Below are 21,944 nucleotides of genomic sequence, written 5' to 3'. Positions count from 1 at the left end.
CACCCCCTTCCGCCCCCGCAAAGGACGAAAATCTGAGGCAACCACAAATCTCAGAGACTATTAAGGCTAGAGTAACCAAATTTGGTACACACACTCCTTTAAGATGTCACTATAAAACGTATATCTCAGAATTTCGCCCCACCCCCATCCGCCCACACAAAGGACGAAAATCTGTTGCATCCACAATATTGCAGATTTGAGAAAACTAAAAACGCAGAATCATAGATAATGACCATATCTATTAGATTGCTGAATCTGGATCAGATCAGATCATTTTTATAGCCAAAAGGAACAAATCAATTTGCAGTGGCTACGCAGCGCCCGACGTCACGCTCAGACTGATTTTCTGTCTCTCTCGCACGCACTCTTTGTCGTGTCGTTAAATATTAGCGGCGTCTGCCGGAGGAGAGCCATACTGACTTAGTATCGGGTATAACCGTAGAGTTGCGGTGTCCGCAGCAACTCACAACGTTCCCCCTCGTTTTTTAAATACAAAAGTCGTTTCATTCCCAAGATCTCAACCCTCAGTTAGCTTTATTTGCCTTGACTAAATATTTTATCGTGATTCCAATCTAAACTACAATATCGGCGTCTTACAGTCGAATGGGCACATGTATGTACAAGGACATACAATTATTCAGGATTCTTTAAATAGCATTCGGCATAGCTCATTTTCCAATTCAATTCCAGATTCAGTTTCTTTTTCGCACAATAAAAGCTTTCGGGATCGATCTGCACTCTCCTTCTCGTTGCTGATGATGCGACGTTCCTGTTTTCGGTCATCTCTGATCAATAAGCGTCCCACTGGCTTTGTGCTCCCAAGATCCCTTTGTTTAGTTGGCAATTCGATTTGTTTTTTATTATTATATGCTCCCTTCTTAGGCATCTTTCCATTGTCCGATCTCTGTTTTAAAAGACTGTCGTGCTCTCTTCCCTTTGCCCTTCCCGCGGTCATATTTGACGCAGCTTTTTTCAATAATCGTAAGTTTATGCGTTTTATGAACTTTTTTGTATCTAAATCAAAAGAAACGTTTATATCTGTATCATCAGATATTGATGATCCACTTGCTTCTTCGTTATCAACGTACGTGTCTCTTGATCTGTCGAGCTCATTAAATTTAACAATACGTGTTGGTGTTCCGGAACCTAATTCTAAGGTTAATTGGGACGGTTCATGGTGTCCCCCATTTACTGTGAATTTAGACGAACGAGTAGAAAAGTATTCCAACTTAAACGACCTAACCGCTTTTTCCGGCTTATAAACATCGTCGATATATATATGTTGCTGATCATCACTAGTTTCGTGACTGGTAAGCGGGAGGAGTGGTGCTGTTTGGCCATTACTAGCGACACGCTTATTTTCTTTATCATCGATATTTATAATAGACTTTTGCTGATTTTTAGAACTCTGCACTGGCAATGATGGAGATTTAACCATAAATGGTAATTCAGTGCTGTTAAAGATTGACAGGACATAGATGAGGCCAAGAACAGTTATCGTCAAAAGCAAATAGAGAGCTCCTATGGCTATATGCCGGTGTAGAAATCGATATCGTGTAATCATTGTTAAGAAGTCCTCATCTAGAAAAAGACAAAAATAATTAGTTTAATTTTCATTGCATTATGGAAATGCACAACTTCTCAGCTGTTTTCCAACCGATCGTACTTTGGCAACTATATGATACAGGGTGTGATTCGGTTCCGACTGATGAATATATATTAATACATCTTGCAGTAAAAATAATTGTCTGTACAAATTGAAGCTTCAAAATTTACGTCTAGTTTTCATAAACACAGACAGGTGGACAGATGCTCTGACGGCCAGAAGGCGGTCACGGCTTTATCGATTCGGCTGATATTCGGTCATGACTTTTTATTTATATACGTTGTATATTCTTCAAACAGCTGGTCAAAATTTAAATATATTCAGCGAATACATACATAAGTAGAAGTATACATGTGCATGCGTACATATATATATATGTACATATAGTACATAGAGGATACGGATACGGCTGAAAGTTATATTCTTTTGTAATAGAAAAGGAAATGTCCAGAAAAAACTTGTATCACAGTAGCAGAGCAATGTTCTTACCACTTATTTCCCATTGCTTCTTAATATATTGACTTGCTATGTAATGTATGAATGTATATCGTAGTTGTTATACTTTTTTATTTACAGGAACTTTGACTGTAGTTCAGCGTAAGCAACACGATCAAATGGTTTTCTGATTTTTTATTTCTTCAAATGATAACAACTTTTATTTCCACTTTTAAGACCGTGTTGTTTGGAGTTCAAGACTTTATTTTGGTTCCTAATACTCACATTTAATATGAGCTAGATCATGCGCACTGTGAATTGATGAATAACCAAATATATCTACAATTGTAATGTATGTATAAACATACAAACAATGCAGTTCTTTTTACAGGGTTAAAATTAACGAATGGCTACTTTCCGAAGCTTTTAATACCCTTACAGATCTGTAAGGGTATTTACAGATCAATGTGCCCACATATGTAAGCTATATAATATACACAAATGCATATGTACATTGTACTTACATGTATTTGTAAGTGGTTCTCAATCGTATTGCCTTAATTTATTTCGTGCATGTTGTACATGTAAATTGGGGGAACATTGTGGTATTAATATAATAGGGACGTACAATTGGCAATGGTATGAAGCTTTGGTCTCGCATTTATCAATCAAACTATGCAAATTGTAGTTATAATAATAATGATAAAAACGAGGTTAATTTCTTAGTATTAGTAAATATAATAAATAAATTACATTCGTAGTAATTCATTTAATTAAAAGGTTAATACTAATCCATCGTTCCATGATTAAACTGACATTCGCCACATATCTGAGTAAGCTCTGGTTTTTTTTGTTTGTTCATGCACCACGAAGCATAGCGAAGTTCCTCAAACATTTCGATCCAGAAAGAGCGCTTGGGTGGTATGTAAACACATTCGCTATCCGTATGTCCTTCTTCAGCGAAGCGGCAGATATTTTTCTGCAGTGATTTGGCGTTTTCATTGCATTGAAAATTAAACCAAAACTCAAAAAACGCAACAATAACTGCGACAATAATCCCAGCCATTAGGACCACAAATACACCACCTGTGAAATATAATAAAAAACGAGGGGGAACGTTGTGAGTTGCTGCGGACACCGCAACACTACAGTTATACCCGATACTAAGTCAGTATGGCTCTCCTCCGGCAGACGCCGCTCATATTAAACGACACGACAAAGAATGCGTGCGAGAGAGACAGAAAATCAGTCTGAGCGTGACGTCGGTCGCTGCGTAGCCAATGCAAATTGATTTGTTCCTTTTGGCTAAAAAATTATCTGATCTAATCCAAATTCAGCAACCGGATAGATATAGTCATTCTCTATGATTCTGCGCTTTTAGTTTTCTCGAATCTGCAATATTGTGGATGCAACAGATTTTCGTCCTTTGTGGGGGCGGATGGGGGTGGGGCGAAATTCTGAGATATACGTTTTATAGTGACATCTTAAAGGAGTGTGTGTACCAAATTTGGTTACTCTAGCCTTAATAGTCTCTGAGATTTGTGGTTGCCTCAGATTTTCGTCCTTTGCGGGGGCGGAAGGGGGTGTGGCGAAATTTTGACACAAAACGGTCAAGGTCCGATATCACAGGAGTGTGGATACCAAATTTGGTTGCTCTAGCTCTTATGGGTTCTGAGATCCTTGAACTCATATTTTGCAATTGGCAAAACCGACTATGAAACCTGTGTGTTAGAGTGAGACAGAGCGAGAAAGAGTGAAATTGTTTTCGTGATTCTGGCTGTAATAATTATACGATCTGGTTCTGATTTTGCACTTTAGAAGATATAGTCATCTTCTACGATTCTGCGTTTTTAGTTTTCTCGTATCGTCGAAATTGTGGATGCCACAGATTTTCGCCCTTTGTGGGGGCGGAAGTGGGCGGGGCAAAGTTTTGAAATATTTTTGGAGCAGTGACATATCACAGAAGTCTGGATCCAAATCATCGTTGCTCTAGCTTGTATAGTCTTTGAGCATTAGGCGCTGAAGGGGACGGACAGACGGACGGACGGACAGACGGACGGACGGACAGACAGACATGGCTCAATCGACTCGGCTATTGATGCTGATCCAGAATATATATACTTTATGGGGTCGGAAACGATTCCTTCTGGACGTTACACACATACACTTTTACCACAAATCTAATATACCCCAATACTCATTTTGAGTATCGGGTATAACAACAATAAAACTAAAAAATATTGTAGGCAAGGACGTACCTAGGGGGAGGTAAGGGGCCATATCATAAATATATACATATGTACCTATACTTTCTAGCCCTAATGCATTGGCCTTTGATTGTTTGCTGGTGCTCCTTCTAGTACACGTCTCATCAGTGTTTTTCCACCACTTGTCGTATAGCATTTGAATGTCTCCCTTCTCCTGGAGCTCTAATATCGCCAAAGATATCTTGTCTCGCCATGGCGAACCCTTAGGTGTGGCGATGCCATATCCTTATCGATATAAAAACAGCTAAAATGTGCATTGTGGTCGTGAATGTGAAATTTACAAACCTTTTGTATCCAGTAGTCCCCCTATTTGGGTCAAGTTACAGTCGCGCTGCACAATATAATCAAGCATTGTGGACTCCATTAAAAATGCGTAATTGCCCTGATTGACTCTCCTTATGCCGTCTTCATACGTAGTAGTGAATGCTTGCTTCTTGTTATCCATGCTTCTCCACATTTTCTTGTATGTTTCAATCATGGAATCCTATTCTTTTGGGCAGTTTTTAAATCGGAAGTTTTAGTGTGGCGGTCTTATATGCAAAAATAGGTGCATATCATACCCGAAAGAATGTCATCGTAGAGCCACTCTCCAATGTGCCGTAAGATATTTCAGTCTGAGTTGCCAAATCGTCGGCGTTCTCAATGGGGTTTATCATTCGTTCGGTAGTTAAAAATGCGGCCAAATTGGCAGTATATGATGCCACAATAATCAGTGAGAAAAATCCCCAAATGCTGCTAATTATACGTGTTGACGTTGCCCTCGGATATATATCTGATGACTGTTGCATTAATGTTCCGATAGTGAACCAGAAGCTGTCAGACATTGTAAACTGATTGCCAATCGTAATGTTATCCAAGTCACAGGGGTGAATACAGTGCCATTCGATAGGAGAAAGTTTTCCCACAATATATATACTAATTGACACAAGAAAATACGCAATCAAAACATATATCCAGATTTCTATTGCCAGAGGATTCATAAAAGAGAACAATCTGGTGGGCTCTGATTCGGGTACCTGCCAAAGTTCAATAATAAAATCGACGAGTTCATCAAATCGATAATGCTTATCAGGAAAAAGAATTCGTATACCTTAAATAATATGCTGATTCCAAGATTCATAAACGGTTTTGTGAAATCAATAACGCTTTCCCTTGCATATGTAATAGTCATAGAGCCGACAGCCAAATCAGCCTTCTAAAATTCGTTAGTTAGATAGTGAACAATTAGGCGATGGAATTTCATGTGTTAACGAACATATTTCATTAGCTGTGCAACCATTCCATTCCATTCTCCGGTTTCGGGATCCTTGGCACCGTACTTTCTATCGGGTACTAGATCTAGTATGTAATCAAAACCAACCTCGTGTGAAATCGTTTCCAAAATATCGACACAAAATCCGTAGAATCTTTCATTTCCCGTAAAATTTTTCCCATAATGCATCATTACGTATGGCGTTTCCTAAAATTTAACTTATTGTATGTATGTACATATACATAGATTCATCAGTAAGACCGTGAAAATACGAGTACATAAGTGTATACAAATAAAATTATTTACAGACCAGTATCGTTATTACTACCAGTGTGACATTCATTGATCCGGAATCAAAGAACACTGAAGGCTCGGTTATATTGAGATAACCCTGGGGTGTCCACTCTCCAACTTTAACAATGGAGTGTTGCTTCAGTTTTATTAGGTCCAACTTGAACTGAACTCGCTGACCTTCTTTAAATTGAATAGGACCAGTCAGACCTTTCCATTCAACCTGTAGGGTAAATTTATTGCCTCTTACATATTTCAACTTTCCAGCATTTACTAAATGCCGCTCAATCTGCGAATCATTATATTATGTTATACGAACCGCATTTATATAATTAATCAAGCTTAAGCCCCCATTCCACGGAATTTCATCGTCACATGTCAAATTCGATAGATACAACGTATGTGACTGCTCCAACGTCTGCAGTCCAATAGCAAACACATAAACCGAATCAAAAATTAGTGCCGGTTCCGTCTGAGAAGCACCCCACAAGGTTGGTAAATGTCTGATGAGATATCCTTGTTAGCGTACTTAATGCGCAACTTACCTCAATCGTTACAGCTTTTCGTAAATACAAGTTTGCATCGGATTCTTGAAAAATTGTCCGACCAAAGAACTCAAGATCCTTCAAAATTTCCTTTACAGCTACATCACCGATATCGACCAGGCGAAACGATGTTATGTTCACAAAATTATACTTAAAGTCTTCCAAATCAAAGGTTTCCAGGTCGAAGCTTGTGAAAAAGTAGTGGTATTTATACTCATTCATCTGCTGTTGTAGAATCTATAAGCTCGCATGAAAGGAATGAATTTTCCAATTACCCAATGTTAGAGGAAGCACCTAACTCACATTTTTCAGCAACGCTGTAATGCCGTCTGAGCTTATATCAATTATTATGTTATGTATCTCTTTGTTCTTAAACTCGTTCAGTACAGACAGGTACGATGCTTGGGATACTTTTCGCATGTGCACTTCCGCTTGAATGGAGCGTGAAAGCTGGTGTAAATTAATAATTCCTGCAGATACAAATATAATATATATACATATATACTATATATAAAGCAAGAAAAAGCATCCCATCAAACAGAGAGCCAACAGAAAATGTCAACAAACCATATTATCAGAAAATAATCGTAGAATATCTTATTAATGGGCGAGCAGAATGTGGCAGAATGGAGGCAAATGAACATATAATTTGAATACAAAACAACGAACTTACCATAATCCTTTTCATACAAAATGCCGAATCTAGTCCAATTTAGATAGCGTATAACATCGATGAATGCATTGTTAACATATTGTTGTGATGGATGAACGTTAATGGAAAAGTCGTGGGTGGAACGACCTATATCTGGAATATCCAGGGCGTCACATATAGAATTTATATGAGTTGCCAAAACAGAGTCGGTTGGACTAAAAATAGCCTGAACACCAACCTGCACAAGTCTGCAAACTGTAGAAGATTCGATGAACATAAAGAAACACTGCATTACCAAAGGATCTCTTCCCTGGGTAGGGATGGTAACTGAACTGAACATACCTTTTTGTACTGTGTCAAACGAATCAAATCGACTGACGTATTCAATATCGTAGACAATGTTAGTTTCTGGCAGAAGACTCTTGTCCCGATTTAATCTATGAACCGCATATCTAAAGGCCAGTTCAGAGCTGTGTTTTCCCGTATGTTTTGGAAATAGTGCACCTTAGGAAATATTTAGCAAGTAATAGAAGAAACTTTGATTGCGACCATTGGAGATTATTACCAACCGACTCTTATTACGGGGGGTACCCCTGAGGTGTGAGTAATAAATAAAAATATACAAAATGCGGCACCGCTCCAATACATTTTGAGCACGCAGACAGAGACGGTTTTACACAAGACTAGCTCGAAATTTCAAATGAATTTATGCATTCTATGATTCTTTGATTTTATTCTGACGAAGCCGAATAAGTGCACTCTGTAGTGCAGGGAAAACGAGTAGCCACGTTTACTTAGCCGCCCCACCAATTGCTGATCGATTTTGACCGATTTCTATGTCGTTAAACAATACGAGTACAGTGAACTAATGTGTTGTGCTCTGCTGTGCATTCCGGGCATAAAAACTGGCTGAAACTAAACTGAAACTTTTAGTAGTTGTCACGACTGTCACTTCGATGTCAGTTATTGAATGAATCGAGAGCCGAATTTAAAATATTTATTTTCAAATACTTATTTTAAACAATTTCTAGTACGCTTTTTCATTTATGTGATAAGTTTTCGCCTGTATAGTATCTTCTTAACTACATATTTGTGGGTTTTGTGTCCATAATGTTTCACATATGTATGTATGTATTCTCACTTGGGTTTTGTGAAAACTTACATAAGTATGTTTGTATATGATAGTATATCATATTTATTTTGGGATTGAATTTAACCTGTAACAGGAATTTAATTAAAATACAAAGAAATATTTATCATTTATTAGCTGTAGGACTTTGATAAAACTACTCGTACACGGATAACAGTTGAACGCTGCACATACATACATATTTATGTGGTAATAATAATGCTATTATTATTAAATATTTGTTTATTTTTCACTTTTTCAACATCTACAATAGAATCTAACTGTGATGATATATGATATACCACTACCAACCTACCAGCACATAGACATACATATATTTACACATACATAGTTACCTCTACAACACACTGAACTCTGTTCTTTGGTACCGCAAGTTGTAATTTAACACAATTGAGACGTTTGCTCTGCTTTGCTCCGGATATTTGTCTCAAAAGCACATAACGTGTTGAAATACGGGGAATCAGGTAGAAGGGATTCAAGACAGATTCAGATTCATTACTGACGGACATAGACATCGTAGATATGGATGCTGAAATTGTTACTTATTTTTACGAACATGTTCCCCAATCTATCCTTGGAAAACAGAGAGTCACTGCCCAGTGACATATTTTCTTTCTGCTTTTAACAAATTAAAAAAAAATATTTAGTCATCAATAAAAAGTCTATGAAGGTAGAAAGAGGATTTCGTTCTATTGAATGCGATAATTACAGTTTAATATTTGTGTACACATTTTTACATTAACTGACTTCATTAATACCTCAACGCTATATTTTAAAATACAACTCAAATTCTTCTAAATAGATACAATGATAAAATTATCGAACACTAGACATCTGATTCTTTTGGAATTTTATCACCAAAAATGTTTGCCCAATTTGTATATTGAGTACACAATATAAGTATGTATGTACTCCAACAAATGCTGCTATTGAAATGTGTCCGAATGAAAGCCTAAGTGGTTATCCACATCCAATAAGTGAAGCTCCAATACCGATCCACTTAATACTAACAAAAATATTAAAATTTTTGTTACATTAGAATATTGAGAGGAGAATTCATAGCCACGAATTGTGTATGGGTCAATATTCAAAGGCAGTTTTCTAAATAACTTCATTGATATTTTTATTGTGATCTAATAATGTATAACCGAATTATTTCGGTGGGAATGCTTTAATGAAAGCAAAACCGTAATAAGATTATAACTTCCTATAATGTATATAACACAGGTATTTTTTTCTTTTCTTTTTTGAAATACAAAAAACTCATGATTGGATAATCGATTTAGACAAGCACAAGGGGACATAGACTTAAAACATATGTACACAATATATATATATATATGTATATATATATATATATCTCAAATCTAAAGTAGACTTAAGAAAATTCGTCTGTATGTATATATATATATATATATATATATATAAACGAATAAAACGAATTTTAATGTATAAATATGGTTTAGAATTCCCCAATTCATTTCCCACTATAAGCAATTGGCGCTTAAGATTCTGAATACTTGCACTCAAATAGGAAGGTATGCTCATGTTTGTTACTCAAACGATTCAAGTATTTCATTTTTTTTTTTTGACAGCATGTTTTTTTCGGGTTTTTCCTTAATTAAATTGTAACTTAAATATACAAGTTTAACTCTATGAACGATGAAGAAAAATAAATCTACGGGCATACAAAAATCTAAGTCCATTCGTCTATCAGTCGATCCATTTTTTATATACTTCACAACATGGTCTTGCTTTCCATACATACTTAGTATCGAATCATTTGAAGCTTTTGGGTGTGTGTCTTGAGTCACAGAATGCGATAGTCGATGGTTAATGACCGATAGTCATCGATTTTTAATCATCAACAATGGAACAAACAAATTGAGATATATAATCATAGTCAGCTTCTCTGCCTGTTGGCCTTTGCCCGGACAATGGCTGGTTTTGAGTAGTCTGACGCCACGTGGAGCTGTTGCTATTGGTTAAACCAGATGCGCCGGACTGGCCACCACTAATTGTTATATTATTTGCGGTACTCTTAGAGCCAGCACTATTTCCGGAACCTGCAGAACCATTCACGGAATTGCTGTTCACCGTACTGCTGCCGACTGGAGCCGTTGCAGAGCTGCCAGCACCACCGGAATTGGGGACCGCCCCACCGCTTGTACTAAGTAGATTCGAATTTGCCACACTTGTGCTTGGATTGCTGCCACTGATGCTGCTATTGCCGCTGCCGCCGCCGCCACCGTTTCCGTTGCCATTTCCGTTGCTACTGTTTCCAGATAGGCTGGACACCGAACTGCTAGTAGCAGGTGCTGTACCAACGCTACTGCCGACGCTACTTCCAATAGCAGAGTTGGTTGAGGATGGGACTTGCGGCAAATGTTGTAAGATATTCTGTACCTCATTCTCACTCGGAGTTTCAGCAAAAATTGTTGTGTTGCCGAGAACACAGTTATTCAAAGCCATTTGCGCCTTGCTCGCCTCTTCCCGCGTTGTATATTTACATAAGGCAATTCCTTGGTTTAAGTATAGGTGAAAGCTGACAAGGGGGCCATGCTGCATGCACAGGGTACGTAAGGTAGGACCGTCAATCTGGGAAGAAAGAAAAACAATATTTAAAAACTTTGAGCATTAAAACGAACACAAAATAAAGGACTATCCCAGCTTTTACTAATATTAGGCAACGTCTAGTTACATACTAAATATGTATTTACGCTCCGAGGTAGTGTTTTCGTTAATATAATATATATTTAATTTATAAAGAATCTTTGTACAACTTTTTTAGAACATACCTGAGCTGTAAGATTTTTCAGAAGCAACCAACTAGAACTCCATGAAGTATTGCCTCCAGTCCAAGTTGTATTTGTAGTTGGGACACCACTTCGCGTCTGCAACCAGCCATTGGCACTGCCGGCGATCGTTGATGATGTTGAAGTGACGCCACTTACTCCGTTGCCAGACTTATTGGCATTAGTAGTCAATCCAGGTGGTGGTCCTCGAGACGATGCTTTATTTAGGGGGCTTGTCCACAGCTCAGAGGTGGAAGCGCACTGCTGACTGTTGTCCGACCAACTTTTCAATGTATATGAAATATTTGTGCATAAATCGCAATAATCATTTTTGGGATTTACCTTGGAAAATTTTGATTAGGATTAAAACTCCACGTTGACGATGACAAACTTAAAGGCGGCAGATCAGTCGGCGAGTTTTTGCCAGTATTGGCAAATATATCAGCATCTTTTGGCGTCGGATTAATGGACAATGGAGATCTAGCAACGCTGCCGGGAGTTATGCTGGGATCGTCTTCTATGCTTTTGATCTGAGAACCCTTAAAAATAAACTTCTGCTTGGATATGTTTCGACTTTGCATAGTTGTACAGTTTTACCTTCCACGGCTTGCCTGGCTCGAACTCTTGCACCAGGTCGGTGTAAGCAGGTGCTGCTGTACTTGGCTGCGCAACTGACCAGTCTTTATTCTCGTTATCAGATGAGGGGTCCGGCCAACCATCACCAATATTACGCCCAGTTGACCATGTACTAGGATAGGAAAAATAAGTTTTATTTCACTATTTTACCATATAATTAAAATAAAACCGAGTCGCAAAGTGACAGTCAATACATATATGTATGGATATGTAATCTTATGATTTACTATGTGGCGAGCCCCCTGTATGCACTTTTTCAGTGCGATATCACAGGATTCCGCACTCAAATTTTAGGTTTCTCTAGCTATTAGAGCATGATATATTCAATCTCGACTCGTCTTCCGATGCTGATCAAACATTTACATATATATATTTAATGGGGTTCCTTCTGGCTGTTACATACATCTAAATGAATTTATTATACCCCTAGACTATTTAATTACCTGATAAAATCGACGCTGATGCGAATTTGTTTTATGATTTTGGGACGGACTCAGATGCCCACGGCACTGACAAAGATACGAAGCCGAGAAGTCAGTGGGCCGTGGACAGACGCATAGGTAAAAAAAAAAAAACAATTGTAACTCCGCGCACCCCCTTGTCTAGGGCGTCACGAAAAACGCCGCCATAGAACAGCTTTTTGGTCACTCATGCTACATCCTTTCCGGTACTTATGATAAAAAGTTCACTTTTCTCCAATGTTTATTTACTTACCCATCATTTTGCAGGCCCAAAGAGCCCATATTGTTTGAATTGCTCGATAAATTTTGCTTAGTCGCACCTGGAGCCCGCGAAAAGTCTGTGCTATCAGCATTTATATCCTTTTCTAATACTGGAAGTTTCCACTGATTTAAGCGGGACTGCTGATTGGATGCGCCTTGGTATCCACTTGGCTGTAATTTAATCAATACGTTATATTTACCATCTTAATTATATAATCATGGTCAACCCCTTACCTTATTAAGATTGAGCTCAGAAAAGTTGCCTTGCAGGTTATTTATTGCATCGTGACTTCTCATATAGTCATTGCCAGAGTTGTTCAGGTGTGCTGTTGGATGTTGCTGTTGTGGTTGTTGTTGTTGTTGTTGCTGCTGCTGTTGCTGCTGCGAATTCGGTTGTAGATTTTGCTGCTTTATATAAACGGCTTGTTGTGCATTTATTTGGTTTTGTAGATTCTGAATTTGTTGCTTGTATTTAGCGATGGCAACATTCACTGCCATTGGATTCGCATTGCCGCCTCTAGCCAGAGATTGCTGGGCTGCTTGGAGATGCTGCAAAAGGTAAATAAAATGTCAGATGGTTAGGTAAAAAAGCGATTGAAAGCAATTTCCCAAATAAAACTCATCCAAAAAATTACCTTTATATTGCTAAGGAGTTGATTCAACAGGTTTAAGGTAGTTTGTGTGAGCGGTTGAGTCAATATTTGACTGGATATGAAACCACTGTGGATGGCCAATTGAATCTGCTGGCCCAGCATGCGTATTTGCTGACCAGACGGTTGATTATTTGTGTTAGCTGCAATATTGACACTGGCTGCTGCAGCCACTGCTGCGTTTGATGAACTCTGTCCGAATCCCACCGACACCGCGGATGGATTGCCCACGGCCTGAGGGCCAACGGTGACGCCGTGCGGGCCCTGACTCAAATACTTTTGCACTTGCATGGCGGCCATGTTGGGATTGTTGTTTCCACTTCCTGTCACTGGAGCACCGGCCATGCTATTCATAAGATTATTCTGTCGGAAACAAAAAGGAATGTAAAAAATATAATTGAGCCCATCTAGAAGGGCATCGACCGCCTGATTACTTACAGGAGGGAATGACATCGAAGGTTGCGCAGCGCCCACTGGGTAGCGACCAGCAAAGCCACCGCTGCTCGTTGAGCTAGAGTGATCGGAGTAGGAGCCGAGACTCTCCTCGTGCCGACGCCAGCCATCCATGGCCAAAGACGAATTGGCCCGGAGCATGTCAGCCGCTTCCTCGATGTTCATATTGGCACTTACTAGAGCCCGTTCCACGTCCTCTTTCTTAAATCCATTTTCGACCAGAATACGATACTGCTTGCTTTGCTTTATCATTTCCGTGTTGAGCACATTAACCATTCCCACATTGAGGCCAGCCAGCTTTTGCTGTTGTTGCTGCTGTGATTTGCCCACAATGCCACCGTGTGCGTTCCAATCGGATCCGAGGTCACCGTCCACTACACCAACGCCAACACTTGACGACGTGCTCCAACCTGATGAGCCACTTGCTGATGGCAATTTACTCTGCTTGTTACCCCAGCCAACACCGACGGACGAGGTGTCGCTCCATGAGTTTTGTGCGAGTCCTGCGCTGGATTTGTCATCAACCCAGTTACTGCCAGATACAGACCCGCCACCGGGACCACCAACGTTATGACTGTCATCTCCCCATGCTGTCACGCCCGGAACTGTGTTTCTGCCGCTGACGTTGTTCGAATGCACCCACATTGTACTTCCATCTGGCTTGTGCTGCACGCCACTCACGGATGAGAGACGCGTCTGAGGTCCCACTACACTGGTCATGGGATTGTTGGGATTGCCGCCAACTGGAACATTTGTGTTGCCAACGCCAACGCCTGCAATACCGATACCAACAGATTGATTTTGTCCTCGAATCAAGTGATTACGGCTAATAGAGTCGGTCATGTCTTTCCAGTGACCGCCGCCGCCCCCGCCGCCAGGAACACGTGTTTGTTGGCCCCACAGAGACGTCCCGTCATCGTAATTTGGAATATTGCGGCGCTGTGGAGGTGGCGATGGTTCCTCCCAACCACTTATCTTGTCCTTCGTACCGCCCCCGCCCACTCCCACCGTTTGTGTCGGTCCCCACTGGGTTGCAATATTTGTTGATACGGGACCGGAAACGCCACCAGGACCCGGACCACCGGGACCAATTCCGGGACCGGATGATGCTCCAACATTTGAGCCGGAAACTTGTCCAACCATTTTGTTCATGTTCTGTAGTTGGTTGTGGGACATCTGTGGATGATGGCCCCACATCTCTGAAGTGCCATTGAGTCTGCCAGATATTCCACGGGGATCCCCGCGAATAGGATCGCGCGGATCAATCATGCGAATGTCACGAGGATCCCCGGATGGAGCTCCAGCACTGCCACCACCGCGTAATGCGTCGCGATGATCGACATTTCGAATATCCATAGGTCCTCCGCCGCCTCCGGCCAGTGGCCGTATTTCGCGAGGATCTCCCCACCCGTTGCCAGTATTGCCGGCATTATTTCCACCTCCAGCTCCAATTCCACTTGTTCCAGTTATATTGCTTGAGCCGCTTCCACCTACAAGGAAAACAACCCCACAAGGAGAGAACCGATAAAAACATTATAACAATTACTCTTTAAGATACATCTACTTTTAAAACACTGTGCAACACGAACCCAACTCTATATACATACATATGTACATATATTGGTTTTCAAAGTTTTTGCTTGACAAGCATTCAAATATCCACCGGAGTCTATTCTAAAAATGGCCAAGACGTCGACGAAATTGCATCGAATTAGGGAATAACCTTCTCAAATTTCGATGATGTCGTGGAAATTAGTCAAACTTTTAGGACTATCAAATGATTTAAGCTGAAAAACAGCTGTTATAAGACATATTTAGCAGGAAAAAATAGTTACTGCCTGCCTGCTTTTTGAATAGGGCAATGAAAAGGCTCTCTTTTGAAAACAATTTCCTTAGACACTTTTCGGATGTTTGAATTTAGTTGCACAGTGCGACTTTTGTAATTTTCAGCTTACATCCTGGTGTTACCACAGGCAATGTTCCACTAGTGCCAGAACCACTATTATTACCAGTTGATCCTAGTCCAACGCCAACTCCAACAACACCCTGACCCCACTGAGGGCCAGCAGAGGGAACAACAGCGGGGCCTACGTTGACTCCACTTGGATTTACACCAACGGCTGCACCAGATCCAGTGTTGTTAACGGAGCCTCCAGTCCAGACACTACTACTATCCGCCCCGTCATCGTCTTCTCCCCACGTACCGCCTAGGTTGGAGGATGGCGTGTGACCCCAAGAGGGCTTCGGAATTTGTTGAGCTGGCGGCTGGCCACCGTTTCTTAAGTTCGACTCCCAAAGATCTGTGCCATTGTTGACGCTCGGCTTCCACATAGGCGGTCCAGATGCATCCTTGTTGGTTGGCTCCGGAGAACTTGGTACCTCCCAGTTTGTATCCTGGTTGACATGCTGACAACCCCAGCCATCCTGAGAAAAGAGCGCTTCGCGCATTGTGTTCAAGTGATCCAACTGATCTTCAGCTCCAAATGTTGCATTCCCAACTATTGCAGCATCAACTTGATCGTCAACGTCATTATCAAAAGCAATAATCGCTATCGTTTATAATTCGTATGTATTTTATGGAGTGGAGTTAGAGTTCTCTTTGTTATATTTTATTAAGGTGTAATTAAATTTTTTCCGTTTGGTTTCGTTGCCTTTCCACCACTGTGTACTAGGAGAAAATACAAAGTAAAACCAAAAGTTAAAATAATTAAATAATTATGTTAATAAACACTTCATATAGTAGCATGTACATATATCGGCATTCAATTGGGCTTGCCTAGAACAAATGTTTCTATATAAATTTTCTCACTTTTCACTTCTCATAACTTTCAACAAATATATGTACATATATGAATCTTCTAACACTTGAAATCTTTATATGCATTTTTTTTTGGTTTGTGTATATTTAATGTTTGAAACGAAGAATTGCTGAATTTATTCCAACATATACATACATATGTATAACTCATATGTACCAGCCGTATATTTTAGATACATTTCTGATTAAGAGAACTAATTATCCCATTGGTTTTGTTTATTTCTTGAGGTTTGGTGCTAAGGAACAGAAGGAGAGGACAGGACATCGTGTTGAAAACTAAAATAAATGTATTAAATAAGGTCGGTACGTGAACCACACAACGCATACTTAAGCATGTTTGACATACACAACTAAATGTGGAACATACATTGACAACTCTGGTCGAATCGAGCAGTCGTCATTGACGCAATCACCCTATTTTAACTCTGTACCTTTCCTTCTTTTGCACTCGCGGCACACCACACATATGTATATTGCTCTTTTTTATGCAAATGCAAACAAACAACAATATATTGTATATTGTATGCAGTTGTGTAAAGACACACACGTATGCATGTATATAATATAGAATACATAAATATAATGTACATATATGTGTAAATGCATATATTTTAACAGTTATAATAGTCACTGAGAAAATAATTTTCTATAAACTGTGTATCCATATACACACACCACTTACCCAAATACACATAGAACATACATAGATATATATATATGTATATATATATATATATATATCTGAGAGTGCATGCATGTATATTCGCGTGTTTGGTGTGTATGAAAAATACCAACGAAAACTGGAATATTGTACAAAATGGAGATCCAAGAACGAACATTACACATTAAAATCTCGACTTTTATTTTTGCCCTTTGTGCAGTTGTATTTTCACAAAATCACATATTTCTATACATATGTCGGCCATATGCATGCACATAAATAATTTTGCAATAATTTCTTTTCGCATACGCACGAAAAGTTGATTTTCTCTACATATGTACACATGTGTGTGTGTGTATTTATGCATGTATCATGCCAAGCCACTGACGATTTCAGAAAGTGTGTTTGTATGTAGTGAAACATACATATTTACATATTCAAGCGTTTGAAATTTTCTGTTCACATTTCACAAATAATAGTTGAATAACTTTCGTAGATACATATATGTATACGTTGCGTATACATACTTTCAATTGGAAAAAAGTTCTAGTAAAAATATAATTACAATTTCGATGTGAACTGAATGCGAATTTGCAGGGCACGTTCAACGCGGACGGAAAAAGAAACAAGAGAGTGAAAAAACTGCTTTCAATGTTGCCACCTGGTCAGAAAGCCAAGCCTTTGAAATTTTCAAGTGGTGCACATAATGTAGTTCCACTGTAGTACGTTCCCAAGTATTATGTATACTTTGCCATTACAGTATTTATGGGCAGGTGGCTGCTAAGAGATTTGGAGTAAACTTATCCGCAAGGAAATTAGTACACTTGTACGTCATTATGTAAAATATTTAAAGTGTGGCAACCCTATAGGTGAAACATACATACTACACACTATCACTTTCCAATGCATGAGCACAGCAACAACAACACACATTCTGCAACGAGACAAACACACACACATTCACAAGTCTCAAAAAATTTACTAGATATTCTTTCATGACCATTTGGGTTATGCATATTTAGGTTATGTCTGCGCGTTAATATGTATGTATGCTGGCGTCTATTAGCCCCACTGTTTGTAAAGAAATACATACTTTTAGTATAAATGCATATTCTTTTCAACCGCAAACTATTTTTTTAAACACAATTCAAAGATTGTTAATGCGGCAGAAGCCAAAAATTTGCAAAATTAGTTGGTATTGATGACACTGTGCGTCGCCGTCGTGATTTTGGACGAATACTAACACAAAAACGTTAAGTGTAGTGCTAATTCGTTTTAACACACGCGTTTGAAATCAGAAGTCACTGCGATTGGCGAATGCTCTCGCTCGCTCTTGCTAGGGCTGCAAGTAATCGGAGAAATATGGAATATAACTTAGCTTTAAGCCAGGTACATCCAGGCATCTATAGTACATAAAATTCGAATTATATTAAATTATTTATAAAAATAAATTTATTGATTTGATTTTATTTTGCGAGCTTTTTCACTGTTTGTTTTGAAATATCGTTTTGCAGCCCTAGTCATGACACGACAATATCACTGTTCGAAAAACAGACGATACATCTACGTAACGTAACGTATACTATTATTAATTAATTAATTAAGAGTTGTAATACTACTATAGCTATTCATTTGTAATAAATAAATTTTATAAAAATAATCTTTTGATACTATCAAATCGATTTTGCCAACGTAGCGAAAATTCTGTAATGGCCGTCTTCTTGGCCGTCGCCCGCGTTGTTGTAAATTTGAAATTCAGCACGGGAAAAATGGAGCACCACGGACGGTCACACCTTCACGTTTGATTTACCTGACACGTCATCAGTGTCTGTCGCGTCGACGCGCGACGTGTCGAGCAAAGCAGCACAAAGAAGCAGTGCTGCCAGATTTTGAGCGTACAAAAATGCTAGATTTCACAAAAATGAAAGCTAGAACAAGCTACAAATTGTAAAAAATAGGCTACAAATAAAACAGCACACAGATATATAGATTTCTAGTTGTGTCTTTATTTCATCTATTTCGCTTTAACTCGAATCGGTATATTTATCGCTGGAACGTATTAAATTTAAATATATCCCGGTAATTGGTAGTTGGACAGGACGGCGCGAAATTTAAAATTCCAATTTCAAATGAAGCTATTTCTTCAAAAGGTTCGTTTTTGCCTGCATCTTTATACATAAGTCAGTATGTACTTCTGAACAAAGCTTATAGTGTCATCTGTACTTTGACAAAGGACTAAGTGAATTTGTTAGTGAAATTAAGAAAATTGCTAGATATAAGCAAAGACTATACAATACCAAGATGTTGCATGAGCGACCAAAAAGCTGTAATATGGCGGGTCCTAACATTAGAACCCAAAAGGCACGAGGGAGCGCGCGGGGTTTCAATTCCCTTTTCGCCTGTACTTCGTCTCTACCGCGACCCCGCTGCCCATCGGTTTCGTCTGTTCGGCAATTCTGGAATCTCGAGCCTCAGCACCGTCGAAGCGGTGGTCGCGGATCGCCGATGTCTTTGGAGCGGCACAGTGGGAAAATTCGATTGGAAAATTCTCTATTAGAATTTATCTAAAGAACTAATACAATTTTTTTACTATTTCGGCTGAGTCCCCACTGTGCCGCGCCAAAGACAACAGCGACCACGCTGACCTACGGTTTCGGCACGCAGACGATTCATATTTATACCCGATACTCAAAATGAGTATTGGGGTATATTAGATTTGTGGTAAAAGTGGATGTGTGTAACGTCCAGAAGGAATCGTTTCCGACCCCATAAAGTATATATATTCTTGATCAGCATCAATAGCCGAGTCGATTGAGCCATGTCTGTCTGTCCGTCTGTCCGTCCCCTTCAGCGCCTAATGCTCAAAGACTATAAGAGCTAGAGCAACGATGTTTTGGATCCAGACTTCTGTGATATGTCACTGCTACAAAAATATTTCAAAACTTTGCCCCGCCCACTTCCGCCCCCTCAAAGAGCGAAAGTCTGTGGCCTCCACAATTTTAAAGATACGAGAAAACCAAAAACGCAGAATCGTAGAGAATGACCATATCTTTTAGACTGCGGAATTGGATCGTATTATTATTATAGCCAGCATCAAGAAAACAATTTCATTTTTTCTCGCCCTGTCTCTCTCTAACACACACGTAGCATAGGCGGCTTTGCTTAGAGTAAAACATTAGCGCCTAGATCTCAGAGACTATAAAAGCTAGTGTAACCAAATTTGGTATCCACACTCCTAATATATCGGACCGAGTCGAGTTTGTTTCAAAATTTCGCCACACCCCCTTCCGCCCCCGCAAAGGATGCAAATCTGGGGATATTCACAAATCTCAGAGACTATTAAAGCTAGAGTAACCAAATTTAGTATCCGCACTCCTGTTAGATCTCACCATAAAACGTTTATCTCAAAATTTCGCCCCACCCCCTTCCGCCCCCACAAAGGACGAAAATCTGTTGCATCCACAATATTGCAGATTTGAGAAAACTAAAAACGCAGAATCATAGATAATGACCATATCTATCAGATTGGTGAATCTGGATCAGATCAGATCATTTTTATAGCCAAAAGGAACAAATCAATTTGCAGTGGCTACACAGCGCCCGACGTCACGCTCAGACTTAATTTCTGTCTCTCTTGACGAAGCCGAGTAGCATTTCGGAGGCGAAGGTAGCGTAAAAGAGAATTGAAGTAATAGCGCCGCGCGCCCGTACCATGAAGCGTCAAACGAAAATTGAAAAAGAATTTGTTCCTCATGCAACATCTTGGTATTGTAGTCTTTGATATAAGGCTATAAGAGCTTTCACATATCCGCTTTCAAATAAGCTAGATCGACACCTATCCAGATGACCCCACTGTTTATGAAGACATATCAAACAATATATTTGACTAAGGTATGTATCCCAGTCACCCCATCTTCTTCCAAGTTTGTAAATTTACAACAAATTTATAAAAATAGAAATGGAGTTGCGTGTTCCCATCTGTTCAGCGGTCGCCACCTCCTCCAATAGATACTTCACCGTATCTGAAACCAGACCACACTTCCATATTACCAACCCTTTAATGACACACACAAATCTTACAGAGTTTACAAAAGCCATACTGGCGTTGGAGGTGTTTCTTTATTATGATTAATTTAATTGTCTTTCGAACATGTTCTTTTAATTGAATCAGGCTACAAATAAAATACATGAACTGCGAAAAGTATACAGTTTTAATAAATCTACAATATGTAATTAACGTAATTTGTTTTCTACTCTAATAAAGGTAGGTGTTTATGTAAGTATGTATGTATAGAAAGCCAAATATCAATACCGAATAACCATACAAAATCAATAGCTTTCTGTTATAAAAATGTATACATCATTTAGATGTGTTGTGCTTCTGTATGGTATGTGTTGAAATGAATTTAATTCAGCCTCATTAATAGTTCTTAACATCGTCTAGCATTCGGGAATTGATTGTTATATACATAACTAAAGATGTATATGCCGGAAGTACTAACAGGTAAGCGACACCTTCAAGAGACAATGCCAAAATGCACATAAGAAATGCATAAACAGATTGAAGTAATTAAAATTAGAATTGCCACAGCTACGAACATATATTGACCGCTGTGCAGCGGCATTCAAGGTATGTAAATTCTGCACTTGACTTACTATTATTCGATTCGTTAACTTATACAAATTTCATCAGTTTCTTAAGTCTTGCTGTTTAAAACACAACGCATTCTTTGAAAAAATAGCAGCCAACTAGTAAGGGTATACTAGTAGCATTAGGGTTGATGATGCTTTTCTGTTGTTAATGGACTTGACATGCATAAGGTAAAAAATGACGCAAGCAAAATGTAAAAAAATCGTTTTAACTATATATATAATATATATTCTTAACGAAGAGTTGTTTTCAACTTTCGTTCTGAGAAATTACGATTTTTTCTTAAATTACGTATGGGTTTTTCTTGTTTTGTATCTCACACGTGTCGTTTTCTTGTATATATGTATGTATGTATGTATA

General features: G+C 39.1%; 2 protein-coding genes and 1 long non-coding RNA gene across 13 annotated transcripts; 1 reads left to right on the top strand and 2 right to left on the bottom strand.

Annotated features, from left to right (window-relative positions):
* Positions 1–515: 515 nt before the first annotated feature.
* On the bottom strand, positions 516–7,806 carry LOC6601990 (glutamate receptor ionotropic, kainate 2). 8 transcript variants are annotated; one of them, XM_002027031.2, is made up of 13 exons: positions 7,618–7,787; positions 7,391–7,552; positions 7,070–7,303; positions 6,700–6,866; positions 6,397–6,633; positions 6,171–6,323; positions 5,871–6,074; positions 5,564–5,767; positions 5,399–5,503; positions 4,869–5,324; positions 4,594–4,792; positions 4,345–4,533; positions 2,807–3,127 (listed from the first exon to the last, which is right to left on the bottom strand). In XM_002027031.2, exons 1-13 carry the CDS (start codon positions 7,694–7,696, stop codon positions 2,829–2,831), a joined length of 2,688 nt encoding a protein of 895 aa, XP_002027067.1. In that variant the 5' UTR covers positions 7,697–7,787; the 3' UTR covers positions 2,807–2,828. The 8 variants fall into 8 exon arrangements, with proteins under 8 accessions (XP_026846840.1, XP_026846841.1, XP_026846843.1 ...); XM_026991039.1 differs by lacking the exons at positions 2,807–3,127; positions 4,345–4,533 and adding an exon at positions 516–1,581 and having other exon boundaries at positions 7,618–7,793; XM_026991040.1 differs by lacking the exons at positions 2,807–3,127; positions 4,345–4,533 and adding an exon at positions 516–1,581 and having other exon boundaries at positions 7,391–7,518; positions 7,618–7,702.
* Positions 7,807–9,638: 1,832 nt separating this feature from the next.
* LOC6601989 (protein Gawky) lies at positions 9,639–18,042 on the bottom strand. Of its 3 annotated transcripts, none has more exons than XM_026991038.1 (10): positions 18,027–18,042; positions 15,464–16,122; positions 13,440–14,944; positions 12,987–13,364; positions 12,586–12,900; positions 12,344–12,522; positions 11,591–11,741; positions 11,336–11,532; positions 10,997–11,276; positions 9,639–10,796 (listed from the first exon to the last, which is right to left on the bottom strand). In XM_026991038.1, exons 2-10 carry the CDS (start codon positions 15,900–15,902, stop codon positions 10,056–10,058), a joined length of 4,185 nt encoding a protein of 1,394 aa, XP_026846839.1. In that variant the 5' UTR covers positions 15,903–16,122; positions 18,027–18,042; the 3' UTR covers positions 9,639–10,055. The 3 variants fall into 3 exon arrangements, with proteins under 3 accessions (XP_026846839.1, XP_026846838.1, XP_002027066.2); XM_026991037.1 differs by lacking the exon at positions 18,027–18,042 and adding an exon at positions 17,499–17,538; XM_002027030.2 differs by lacking the exon at positions 18,027–18,042 and adding an exon at positions 17,499–17,538 and having other exon boundaries at positions 11,336–11,523.
* Positions 18,043–18,803: 761 nt separating this feature from the next.
* On the top strand, positions 18,804–21,840 carry LOC113566254. Of its 2 annotated transcripts, none has more exons than XR_003409014.1 (3): positions 18,804–19,083; positions 20,761–20,824; positions 20,890–21,840. It is a non-coding gene; the product is annotated as an uncharacterized LOC113566254 (long non-coding RNA). The 2 variants fall into 2 exon arrangements; XR_003409015.1 differs by having other exon boundaries at positions 20,757–20,824.
* Positions 21,841–21,944: the final 104 nt, after the last annotated feature.

Source organism: Drosophila persimilis, unplaced genomic scaffold (genome assembly GCF_003286085.1).
Source record: "Drosophila persimilis strain 14011-0111.01,24,50 unplaced genomic scaffold, DperRS2 tig00000652-arrow-arrow-pilon, whole genome shotgun sequence".
Taxonomy (NCBI): Eukaryota; Metazoa; Arthropoda; class Insecta; order Diptera; family Drosophilidae; genus Drosophila; species Drosophila persimilis.
Note: the sequence above shows the minus strand (reverse complement) of the source record. Positions and strands in the feature narration are given on the sequence as shown.